This window comes from Manis javanica, chromosome 1 (assembly GCF_040802235.1).
Source record: "Manis javanica isolate MJ-LG chromosome 1, MJ_LKY, whole genome shotgun sequence".
Taxonomy (NCBI): Eukaryota; Metazoa; Chordata; class Mammalia; order Pholidota; family Manidae; genus Manis; species Manis javanica.
In genome coordinates, this window is record NC_133156.1 from 216951215 (window position 1) to 216965056 (window position 13842).

The following is a 13842-nucleotide window of genomic DNA, read 5'->3' on the forward strand; positions in this document are numbered from 1 at the left end:
TGACTGAGAACTTACTCTGGGCCAAGAAATATGCTGGACACTTTACATACAGGGATTGTATCCCCACTTCACAAATGAGGAAACGGAAGCTCAGAAGGAAGAAGTGACTTAGGTATGTTACATCCTTGGGAGGACCAGCATTCAGAGCTGCCTCCCCCATCTCAGCTCTGGTCCAGGTGCTAGCTTAGTGCTGTTTCCTGGCACTGACCCAACTTAGACCTGAGGAGTTTCATTTTTTTATTGCTTACCAATATGAGGAAGGAAGAACAGAAAGGAAGGAATCTCTCTTTACTCTACAGATTATTCGCATATGCTCATTCTGTCTTCTGCATTGGAATGTAAGCTCCCATCTCCTGGAGTCTTCCCACCACAAATAATACAAGTTCACAGCAGAAACTGTAACTCCATTTCAAATAAAAACATTTTCTTCTTTCAAAAACTAAAATGAAAGTTAACCCCTACAAATCAAGGAAGAGTCCAAGCTCCCAAGATTAACAATTTTACTGGAGTATTATGTCACAGCGTTGGATCTTTGTGCTGAGCTGGAAAGGGCTGCCTCAGTTCCTCTAAAATTCCCTGGTTTCGCAGAGACTCACTCGTTGTCATATGCTGGACTGTCCAAAAACATCAGTTACAACTTCAGTTTCTCCTGGTGAAAGCCCTGATGGTTCTTCACTAAAGGAAGAAAAAATTCAAACCTGCCAGTCTTGTAGTCAAGGCTCTCCATAACTTCTAACTTGACCTCAACCAGATCCACCATTACTTCCTCACAAGACAGTATCCTCTAGAGGCAAACAATGATGAGGTTAAGAGTAAGCACTCCGGAACCAGAAAGCCCAGGCTCACATCCCAGCTCCACACTCATAAACTGTGGGGTTCTGCCTTCTCTCTCCATTTAGCCCATATGAACTACAGGATGGCAAGAGGCTGTGTTGTAACACAATTCTTCTGTACCTCCCAATCAATACCTCAAAATGGTTTACAGAGTTTACACTTGTTTTCTAGCTTAAACTACAGAAGATGCTTAATAAACAGAAATTGTTAAAAGAAATTATAATATTAATGCTCCTATCTTCTTTCCAGTCTTATGAGAAATATTATTCCTGTTTCCACAGTTAATACCTTCATCTCTTCTCCTCATTCCATTTTTCCTTCAAATGATACTCCCTAGTTATCCTGCCCTCTCTCTTTTATAACATTCAATCTCTCCCATACTCCCTGGCTTCATTCTCCCTTCATCTACTGCCTTCAGCACATGCCTCCAGTACCTTCAAAAGTCTTACATGTCTCTGTTAACTCTCAGTACAACTCTCAACATTTTGACTCTCATCTCTTTGACATGTTGCTAAAAGGAACAGTCTGTAGATGCTACGTCCATTTCCTCATCTGTCACTCACTCTGTAACCTCCTGGACCCGGTTTCAAAGGTCATCAGTGAGCTCCAAATCCAATGATCTCTTCTCAGCTCTCTTAGGATGTTATCACTACAGGTGATGTTACTCACTGACACCTGTTCTTCCTTTAGTTTCCATTCATCCCTTCTCTGGGTTTCCTTCTACCCTTCAGATCAACACTCTGGTATATTCTGTTTGAATCATATTTCCCTGTGCTACTTCTCCTACCTTCCTCCAGCTGCTGGAGATTACCAAAGTTCAGGGCCTTGCCTGGTGTTCTCTTCCAACACAGTTTTCTGTAAAGACTTCATTCACTTACATGGCTTCACCTTACTGCGAGAGAAAAGTCCCAATCTGCAAGCTCAGTTCTGGCCTCACTACTGGGCTTCAGACTTTTAAGTCCAGTGGACTATGAGCCCTCCCTACCAAGAGACAGCAACATCTTCACAGTATACATTCAAAATCACATCACCTTCCCCTGAAAAAGATATTTCCCCTTCCTCTTGAATTCTCTTTATCTATCAAAAGGGACATTTTCCTTTTTAATCAATTGAGAAAACTGATATCCTCTTGGATTTCAAGCCCTCCTTTAATCTTGCCAGTCCACTAAGTCCCAGAAAATTTTCCTTTGTAAAGAGGCCTCAACCTGTTCCATCTTTCCTTCCTCACTGCTAAAACCACTGATCACTCATCCATTTCATTAATTCCTTAATTACACTTCCTATAATACTACTTTTGTCATATTGCACTTGTATTCAAAACTACAACAGACTTCCACATCTATAGGGCTAGATAATCCTAAAAAAGGGTATTTAAGGCCCTTCACAAACTGGTTCTCTCCAGCTCATTCCCCAGTGGAAACTCTGCTCTCTGCTGATAGACTGACACAGCCTAATTCATTGAGACATCCGTGTCTGGTACACATTAGGATCTCGATAATGCTTAGTTAGGCAACCACATAATGTGGTTCAAATTGCAACATTTTTAAAAGTGAAGCAGTGCACTAGAAACTAGTTAAAATTGTATGACTTTAAAAAGACCTCATTTATCGACCACCAACTTGTTTGGACAATTATTACGCCATAAAAATTATTATATTTACCACTACAACTAATTCCAAGTACATCTCTGATCCACAGGTTAATTCAGAAAGAGCATTATTTTTTACCACATTGCCATATTCTATCTTATTTGTACCCTGTTATCACCACCACTAAAAGAAATATTTTTAACTTTTTAGCTGGACTTACAGTAGCATTCAGAATAGTGTAAGATGTTTCACCTTTGACAGAATTTCCAAGAATTTTATTTTGAATCCACTAACTGGGTAAAAAAATTAAACCATTATGAGAACCAAATTAATGAATTTTCTATTTGAAGAAGCCGATGTCACTGATACAAAACTGGCAAATTAAATTGTTAATGAACTATTCCACTAAAAGAGCTACCTCATTAACATACACACTTTGCATATGTACACAAAAAACATTGGGGGTGGACCAATTTTCTAAACTAATTTTGCTCATTTTAATTTGCTCTACATAAAAAGTCAAGCCTCAAAGAAAAACATGAAAATGCACCTCCTATAGCTGCATATTAAATTGACATCTTCAGATTTGCATTCTTTGAAAAAAAGAACAACTAACTTAGACATAAATGGTAATAGTCCTTCAGCAGACTTGGGTCTTATGGTTTTCATGTGGTCAGTGGTATCACTAAGGCTCCTAAGATGGAATATAAAGGTCAACTAAATTTTCTGCAAATTTCACATTTATTAACACTTTCAACAAATAAAAACTGAGTTCATAATTGTTCTCTAAAAACACACTTTTTGTGGTTCACTTGCTTTTTTTGGAAATGCATGCTGCCAAAGGGTTTCTTATAAACTACATAAAAGTTACCAAGCAACACAATATAAAAACAGTGGTACATTTAGACCATACAATAAGTGATCAACCCACTGCAGCAAGAGAATTCAGACTATTCTCCATGTGCTTTATTTAGGGCAAGACTACTCTGCCTTTATTCTCTATACATCTAGCCTACAATTCTCCACATTTCCCACTAATCCTGCCAACTGGTAGCTAGGCAACATCAGGCATCACCCAGGCCGTAGCTTGGCCCAAATGTCTGATACACACAAAGAGCTCACAGGGACACTGGCTCAAGTATTTCTCCTACGGCCACCCAAGACCTGAAGGAGTTGCCTGTCCTCAGCCCCTTGCAGCAAGAATAGATGGCTTCATCAGTAAGCAACCTGCATGCTGTCCTTGAAAGGCCAGTATTAGTACGGTGAGTCTAGAAAGGGGTGGGGAAAAAGGGAAAGGCTATCACTGGTCATCTTTCAGATTTCAGCACATTATAAAATGGGAGCTCTGACCACTGCACATGCATTAAACACAACAGAACAAAATGGATGTCTATTCTTTTAATGCAACTATTAATAATAGCACTTCACTTAAAAATGCAGAATCTGGGGCAAATGCTAAACTGGATGGGTTACCAGGATAGCAGACATTAACTGTAGTGAGTTCTCGAATCCATGCTTTTCCTCATGCTCTTCTCCTACCTCAGAAGCCGACTCCCCTCTTCAACATTTATCTACTCATTTTCCATCATTCAGAGCTAACCTAAGCTACCCTGTCCCATTTCCAGCACAAAGCCTTTCCTGGCCCCATCAGTTCACAGGAACTGCCCACCTCCTCTCAACTCCCACAGCCCTTCTGCCTACACATGTCTCTGGGTATATACACCGCCAGTAATATATAACCCAACAAAGCTGAGTGACCAATTAATTCATTGAGGAGGAAAGTTAAAAAAAATAAGTATTTTAAGGGGAAGGGGGGAACCACAGACAAATGAAAAGGAATAAAGTAGCATGTGTGTTGATGGGGTTAAGAAAAATGATAGGAAGTGACATTTTCCTTTTCCAGGGCTACACACTGGTTGGATATTGATGGATTTCTTTGTTCTTACTTTTAAATAAAAGTAGGTGGCAATGGAAATAATAACTACCTAAGAGTAGACATGAGGATTTCTGTTGTAATTCTGGTTCCCAGTCTGTGAAATCCTGCTTGGCAGGTTTGGTTACCACTTTCCCCCACTTTCTTCAGCTTCCCACAGCCCACAAACCCCAGAAGTCTCAGGGTGCATTTTAGTATTTTCAGAAGTTGCTTGGGAAAATGAAACTGATAGGTGTAAGTGAATGATACCAGCAATCTCAAAGCACAAATGTAAACGGGAACCACACTTGGTGCTCAAATATACCACAGACACTGCATTTAGTTTTGCAGACCATCCTGAAATAAAACCAAACATTCCTATTCTTATACCAATTTGATTTCAGAAAGTCATTACAATGCACAAAAGTCATTCAAATATCACTCTCATTTTGCCTAAATTTTGTTATTCCACCAACCAAATTGTTGGGATATATATAAAAATAAAAGATAGAATTTTTTAAATTCCATTTTTCCATTCTTCTTTTATTCCATGACTGAAAGGAGAAAATAACATGTAGGAGCTCTCCTTCAGAGATAGATCAACCTTGCTTCACAAGTTAGAATGTCTATGGTGCTCAGGTTTGCACCTCACAGTAGTTCTGTACAACTGCAACATCAAATGCCTGCTTATTTTGGTATGGCTTACAGTCTGTCTGAATTGGATCCATAAGACAAACTACAAAATAGCATCACATAACATCTGTACTGTGACACAGCTTTGAGCAATTGTCATGTCTTTGTCTTGCAAAACAATTAATTCAAAATTATGTAATGAGACCATTAAGACCTGTCACAGTCCTCCCTTGCATATTCTCTCACATTTATTCCTTCTTTCCTACTGCCCCTCCCACAATGACACTGTCATGCTAGACTATTGCTACAGTCTCCTAACCCTGCCTACATCTACTATCTTCCACAACCACAGTGCTGCCAGAGCAATATTCCTAAATTACCTCCATGCACACCACATTCCTTCATTCAAAACAAAGCTAGACACAAATCAACCCTTCAGTGGCTCCCTATCTGAGTTTAGCCCCACATTTAGACCACTCATATTCTGGCTCCAGTCCAGCTTTCCCACTGGAATGTTACTCTTACACTCAAAAAATCTATAGTATTTGCTAACACTTTTGTTCCCCCAAAACACACACACACACACACTTTTCTGTTTCCAAAGCTTTGCTCATACTATTCACCCATCTGGAATGCCCTCACTGCTGGCCTTCCCTTGGCCTATTCAAGTACAATTTATCCTTCAAAGCCAAATTCAGCATCCTCTCTTCATTGCCCACCAATGTTCTCTTTGGCGTCTACAGGACTAATGCTCTGCAAACAACTCACTTAGCATTTCTTTGATGTATCATATTATTGTCCAGTTCTGCCTATGTTCCTATCACTAGACTGTACCAAAGGGTACAAACCAGACTACCTGGTCACTTGAGGCTCTGCTTCATCCTCTGGTTCAGTTCTATAAACACAGCAGACACTTAGTACATATTTGATTGGCTAAGTGGTTAAAGATATTATTTATTCTCTCATTCAACAAATACTTATTGAATATCCAATATATGCTAGGCACTGTACAGGCACTAGGAAAATATAAGTGAGCCATAAAGACAAAAACTTCTGTCTCATGGGACTTTGATTCTAATGGAGGACAAAGATAATTGTTTTTTTATAAGAAGTATAATCTAAGGGTGGAAAGTAGAGTGTGATTTTTAAACAGAATGAACAGGAAGGCCTTGATGACAAAGTAACATTTAAGCAAAGACTTGAGTGAAGTAATGGAACAAGGTATGCAGATTTCTGGAAGAAGAACATTCCAGGCACTGGAACATCAAGTGCCAAAACTCTGAGGCAGGAACATGCCTCAATATTCAGGGAAGAACAAAGAGGTTGGGTGGGGGCAGAATGGGAGGAAGAGGGGTAAAGAAGCAACAGGAGCTAGGCTAGGGAAAGCACTGAGGGCCATTAAGGGTCTTGGGCTATTATCCCTTGGCAATGGAGCAGAGGATCAGCACATCTGACTCATGTTTGAAAGGACAGATTTGGATGTTCACTGAGAAGAAGCACATGGGGACAAGGATAGAGGCAGGAAGACCAGGAAGGATGGCATAGATTAGTCAGGTGACAGACGATGCGGGATTTGGACTCAGAATGGTGGCAGGTGGTAGGAAGCTCTCTAATTCTGGATGTATCTGCTAGGATTTGCTGATGGGTCAGTTGTGGGATATGAGGGAAAGAAGAATTAAAGATGACTCCAAGACTGGGCAGGACTGCAATTTCCAAGGATGGGGAGGACCTTGGGGACAAGTTCCTAAGGGGAGAACAGTACATCAGATATTAGAAATGTTAAGTCAGAGTAACAAATGACAAGACAGAGGATGCAGTTAGATTCAGGAGTCTGGAGTTCAGGGGAGAAGACAGGACTGAAAATAAACTTTTGGGCACTGTCAGTGTACTGATGGTACTTGAAGCTATGGGGCTAGAAGAAATCAGGGGAGTGACTATAGGCAGAGATAAGGACAAGGAAGCCCTAAGAACCAGCAAACAAGACTGAGAAGGAGAAGCCAGTGAGCAGGTGGAAAATGACAATGCTTGTATGCTGAGAAGAGCCCGTATGCTTGCAAGAATAATTCCTGTCTGTGGGCAGCTGGCACTGACTTTAAACTTAGGCTATAGCAGCCAAGGAAGAGAATTTACTTTCCCCACTCCTTATAACAGCTCTGGTCAGGCAATCTTTAGGCACAGGCTACTAAGAAAACAAAGATATGATACAGTTTTCCTTAAAAGTTAAAATAAAATTTTAATGTAACACAAGATTGAGCTGTATTTTTTACCAAAAAAATAAAGTCTAGTGATAATTACATCAGTTTAGGATTCTCAAGCTTGCCACTACTGACGTTTTAGGTCAGGTAATTCTTTATCATGGGGGCTGGCCTATGTATTATGGGATGTTTATCAGCATCCCTGGTCTCTGTGCACTACATGCCATACCCCTTTACCTCCCTGCCATTGCCAAGTATCCCCTGGGGGACAAAACTGTTCCCAGTTGAGCACCACTGAATTATAGCAGCTGCCAACAAAAACCAACTCTAAGGACACTTTAAGCATCCTTGCTGCCAAAAGCAACTGTCAATTTCTGCTGATATTTGCACCTAATACCTGTCCTCTCTCCTCCAGACTTCTTACCAGCCGATTTGGAAAGTTCTCATTGTATTCACTACCCAGAGTGAGGAAAGTAAACAATTACCATACCCTGTTACTAAAAAATGTACTTTTGATTTTTTTTCAATGTAATAGACATGCCCCAAGTCTACCCAGTTAAAAATCGACTGTTTCTGTACACCCCTGTTCATAGCAGCACTATTCATAATGACTAAGAGGTAGAAGCACCCAGTATCCATCCACGGATGAATGGATACACACACACACACATACAACAGAACATTATTCAGTCTTTAAAAGGAAGGGAATTCTACACATGCTACAATATGGATGAACCCTGAAGACATTATGCTAAGTGAAATACGCCAGATACAAAAGGACAAATACTGTGTGACTCCATCCATATGAGGTAGTCACATTCATGGAGACAGAAAGTAGAACAGTTGCCAGGGACTGGAGGGAGGAAAGACTAGGAAGCCATTGTTTAATGGGGCAGAGTTTCATTTTTGCAGGATGAAAAGAGTTATAGAGATGGATGGCAGTGATGGCTATGTAACAATGTGAATGTACTTAATATGCTGAGCTACTGAACTGTGCACTTAGAAATGGTTAACATGGTAAATTTTATATTATGTGCTTTTTATCACAATTAAAAAAAAAAAAGAGTGCAGGCTCCAGAGTTAGGCTGTCTGGGTTCAAATATTGTCAAATGCCCAGTGAGGTAGCCAGCTCACAGTGAGTGCTCCATAAATATTAGGAGCTAATTGCACATTGGTATTTTACCTGGAATTATACCAAATCAGTGTGGATGTTTGTGAGGAAGCCTGGCTGACAGTTATGTGTGCCTTTGATTGGTGAAACCAGAAGGCAGTCATCAAGATAGTTTAATTTTTAAAAATGACCCTTTCTGAGAATAAAATCATTTTACTAACTGAATATCATTATGTAGAAAATAAGGTTATCTCTTTCCTCTCAAAATTAGATCCTCTCCTGGGGATTTATCTTGTCACTTATTTTAAAGACCCAGACTCTTTTTGTATTATTTTTTTCAAACCTTGAAAAATTTTTAAACACTTAAAAATATCTGCATATATGTAAACACATTTTTTTCTTAAATTGATCAACAATCCATTCTATATGTTACTCTATTTACATAGGTTTTTCTTTCATTATCGATTTCAGCAATTACATGCATAGTCCTGTTGTCTGTAATTGTGACTTGATTCCTTCCTAACATATCTGCTCAAAATGGAACTAATTTTTAATACCTGTATTTGCTATTAACAGAATGAAATAACAAAATGAAGGAGAAAAGCGAGGAACAGAAACATAACAGAAAATGAGTAAGAGAAAACCAACTTTGAGCAACAAGCAAGAAGCATATTAAGAAACTAAGAAGTTCTTAGCTCTTGAAGACATGCTCACTAGTCATTAGGACAAAAAATGGGTATACGTTCAGGAAGAATCAAACCACAGAAAACTACAAGTGCCAAGAGAAGATGGGGTTTTACGAATTGTATAACCTGCATGGGATTAATCTTCACTGAGCGCTCAAAGCACTCCACGCATTCTTTAAACTCCTTGTTGCGCAGATGAAGGAGGCCTTTGGAGCGCTGAGCGCGACCACTGCGGTGCTGGGACAACTCCCAGGCCTTGTCATAGTAAGAGTGGTCTCGAAGGACATCTCCAAGCAAGCAGTATAAACTTGGCGTCTCTTTTTTCTTCAGTTCTTGCCTAAGGATTTCTTCTGCCTGGAAATAACAACAGAAATAACTAAATTGTTTACAGTGACTAATGGTTTTTTTTTTTAGCACCTATTCATCTTTTTATCCCACACAATCCAAGATTTTATCTCCGAAGTTTGAAATGACCGTATTTCAGGCATCTAGGATACAGGCTGAATAAGAGAACAATAGAAAATAAATATGGTGCAAAGAAAAGAGAGGTAGAAGAAGGAAGAAGTGAATGCAGTTTCCTGGGCTCTGGAATTCTCAAGGAAAGGCACGCGCGGTGGGTGGGGAGGGGTGCGGCGGGACTCATTCAGCTTCCCGCTTCCCGGCTTCCCACTGTGGTTGTCACCACTGCGACCCGCGACCGTCTGTTAGAGCAGCACCTTTAATTCACCTTTACCCAATGGCAATGAAAAGTATGTTCTTCCTCGTTTATAATGGTATACTCTGGTTGCCTGGGATCGCTGAAACATTATTAAAAAAGAAAGAAGGCACAATTTAATAGTGTTGCTAAACCCCTACCTCTTAACCATACTATATCTTACCTCACCAATAAAACTTACTAACACAAGCCCTATCTGCTTCCAGACAGTACATTCACTTTAGAAATTAAAGACCATCCTCAATACACTACATAGGCTGGGTATTATGTCCAAAACTCAGATCCACCTTATCACCCACAAAAACGTTCACATTAACAGCAGTGTGGTCTCCAAAGAGGCATGGCCACAATGAATGTAAAAATCCAGGAAGCCATCCTTTAATGGCTAAAATAATACTTTGGACTCCCTAACTTACATAGCTGGCAATCTTTAAGTCTGTATATTTGATTTTCTTTAGGTTGTACATATCTATAAATTCTTAGGCAGTCTAATTTTCATGAAATATTTTAAAAGATGGGCATGCCTCTAAAAGTGTCTTTGGAGGCTGGCTCTCTTGCATTTCCGATACAATATGGGCTATATAGGCCTTTTAGGCCTATTCTGAAAATAGAACCAGAAAGTATAATACAGTTTCTAAGGGAAAACTATTGTAAATCCCAAACAGCCAAAATAAACATGAAGTTTTAAGATATAATCCATGTAATTCCTCTATAATAGATAATACAATAGTTATTTATGTATCTAACTGTAACTCTGTAAGGTCACCTACATATTCAATATATTTATGTTTATATATATGTAAATACATATTCAACCAAATTATGTGTAACAGACTATAGCCACAGCAGTATTTTTGCTGAAAAGATCTTACAGTGTAGTTGAAAGCATTTGTCTTGGTAGCTGGCATCAAAACTCGATTCCCAAACTCTCCCAGAAATTCAGAAGGCTCATGTACTCAGTAGGTTCCTTTCAGCTTTAACCAGTTAGAGTGGATCCTGTGGTCTGCGATTAAGCGTTAAATAATAATCATTATAGTAATTGGGTACAGAAGTGACTGCAGGGAACACACCCATGCAGAAAACGAAAATTTGTGATTAGTACCCCTATCTGGTTGGATTTGAAGAAAATGAGGATCCAGTGATCATGAGAAGGTAAAACATTGTTAGTCTATGATATCCAGTGATGAAAGAATTATTTAAATTATTACCTGATGTAACTTAGAATACACATGTCCCTAACATAAGGCTTTTGTGGCCTGAGTGACAGGACACTGTGAAAGACACAGACTGTGAGGGAGGCTGGCTGCTTCAATGTGCACTGGATAGCTCAAAAAAGAGAACGACACTTGTTGTTTTAAATCCTCAAGGTCAGAGAACCAAGGGAATTTCTATGACTAACTAAAAGAATTTCTTTTCCCTTGTAGCTGCCAAGCTGGTGCAGCCAAAAATCAAATGCAGACACTGCTCTTTCAAGATTTGTGAACCACCATAAGAGCTGAATTCATTTTCACTAGTTCTATGTGAAATTAAGGCATTTGATTGGTTAATTAAACAATATTTGTTTCATTCGTTTCATTCCCCTGTTGCCTTTTAGCTACTACATGTCACTTTATTTGTGAGTGGTCAAAGTTCATTTGGAGTTAATACTATATCACCTCACTTTTCTCACATCATAAGTAGCCCAGTCAAGCCCTTTCTAAATTTCTTCTCCACAGAAACAATGAAACGAATGACTGCTGTTGTTTTAACCCATTAAGTTTTGACATGGTTTGTTACATAGCAATAACGGTAATGGCTGTTTAAAACAAGAGGGTGCTCTAATCAGTTACTTCATCATGCCAGGAGCAGAAGAGGGCACTGATTATGAAAGAACAGTGCTCAAGAATTTAAAAAGCAGATTCAGGATGATTCAGATAACAGGAACCCCCAAACCCTACTGAGTTTCCTAGGCCAGCAGAGGCAACCCTCCCCTATCTGGTAAGTCTAGCGCTACCTTGCTTAAAGAAAGATCAAGACTGCACCTCAGTGAGTTACCCTGCAAACGAATGTCAATTCTCCTCATACTTGACCCTTTCCATCCATCCATCCCTTATTGCCTCCAGACACATAAGTAGACATACATAAAAAGAACTGCAACATTTGGTTACTTTCTAGAGGGGAAACCTTAGGATCACATAGAAAAGGAAATTCTAAGCATGTCACACCATAGACAAAGAGAATCATATTTTTGAATCAGCTGAATTTAGGTATCAGAAATTTTTGAGTAATCATGTAAACTCAAGCAGCTGGGGATGATTCTAAATTATCTGCTCAATTGCTTGACTAAAACCTGGACTTAAATATGGCCAAAATTAAAGTTGAAATGCTAGAAACTCCTTGGTGTAATGTGGAGGAAAGAATCCAGCAACTTAGAAAGGCTATTATTAATTTATTATTTGCCCACCCCTAAGTGTGTTCCTCCCAAGGCCTAAGGGATACTCATTTCATGTTGGCTTTGGGAAATACTTGTATATGGAAGTACTAGCATCCTTGAAAAGTGCTATAGTAGATGTCTTGTGTAAGCTGGGGGAAACACTTGGAGGTCCTTCTATTGAAATGAGCTTCCTGATTTCAATGGGGATGATTAGAACCCAAGGCAGTGGAGACAGGCTGATAGCACTTAACCCCTAGAGACAAATGGGCAGACTTATCTGCAGTAGGCACAGCAAGAGTAATTACAATGGTGCACCCAGCACAGACCTCAGGTACTGGTTGATCCAGGAGGCCTTAGAACCAAATTAGATCAATAACCAACTAAAGTTCAAACTTGATCCATACAACATTAAAAAAAAAAATCTATGTCTGGAGACCAGATTTCTGACCATGCTGAAACACTGTCTTCTCACCCAATTCCTACCCCTGAGTCACTTCACAGATGCAGAGCCAAGGAAGGAAGGGAGGGGAAGAAGAGGAGGGAGGGAAGGGACAGAGGAAAGGAAAGAAGGGAGGGAGGGAAGGGAAGAGAAATCAGTACTGGTAAGGAAGGACCCTACAATAACAAGTATATACCATAATTTTTCTTTCCTGGGCTTCCTCAAGAAGCAATTGTAACTATTTACCAGGTACTTATATCCTGGGGAAAAAGAAATACCTCCTCTTTTCAGGGCTGATTCGCTCCTAGTTAATGCTAACCCTTTGGAACCCAGAATGCTACCATGATGAGCTAATAGGTTTACGTGCATCAGTCCATCCCATGGTGGCCTAGTAAGTCCTGAATCCACCCAGTGGTTACTTCCCTAGTTCCTGAATACAGAGTTGGATCACGTTATACCCACCAACAAGCACAGAGGTCAGTGAGTGCTACAGCAAAATAAAGGGCCTAGTAAAAGCCCCAAAGCTTCCTCCTCCCCATTACAAGAGAAAACCCAACAAGACACCATACATCTATATAAAACACAGAAATGTGTGCCACTATCAAAAACTTAAAAGATACTGCAAAGTGTATGTGGGGCAGGAGTGGTGAATGGGATGTATAGACTGTTTAACCTACCTGTTTAATCTGAGAATACAGACAGGTCCTGGAAAATATCACAGATTATTATAAATTTAATACTTAATGGTGCCTCTAACAACAGCTACTTTTCCAGACATGATCTCTTTACCTGAACAAATCATCTGAGCCCCTGACAGACGGTAAGCAGATACTGATACAGTAAATATATTTTTCTCTACCCAACAACCAGACAACATCAGTCAGTGGGCTTTCACTAGCACAGAGAAAAGTACACTTTCCTATCTTCCTCAGAATTGCACAGACTTTATAGTATAAGTCTGCAAGGATCTTGACTGTCTCACCATCCCATTTGACTTCACCAGCCTATGACCTCAATGACATCATGCTAATAGAACTCAAGAAACAAGGATAAAACATTGTGTCCCAGTGCCAACCAAAAACCAACTGGAAACAATCATATTCTTGATACTATAACTTGTTATCGGAAAATGCTCAACTTACAAAAATTCATTTGATAAACATACCTCTAGGGAATTCATCCATTAAATAAAGCAAGATATGTAAAATAAATGTCTGTGTATTTCTAATTATTTTTGTTCTTGTATGTTCTAAGGATGCTTCACTATCTACCTCTTTTGAAGAAACTGTACGTTTCTCAAAATAAGAAACTATTT

At 39.5% G+C, this 13842-nt stretch overlaps 1 protein-coding gene across 5 annotated transcripts in view; it reads right to left on the reverse strand.

Annotated features, from left to right (window-relative positions):
- The window catches only part of TTC27 (tetratricopeptide repeat domain 27), a 179702-nt gene that overhangs the window by 46065 nt on the left and 119795 nt on the right, over positions 1-13842 (reverse strand). For 4 of the 5 annotated variants that reach the window (XM_073214488.1, XM_073214494.1, XM_073214474.1 and 1 more), the window contains one exon: positions 9087-9314. The exons of the other annotated variant lie outside the window; for it this stretch is intronic. In XM_073214488.1, coding sequence (XP_073070589.1) covers positions 9087-9314 — 228 coding nt within the window. The remainder of the gene's footprint in view (positions 1-9086; positions 9315-13842) is intronic. 5 annotated transcript variants of the gene reach the window in all.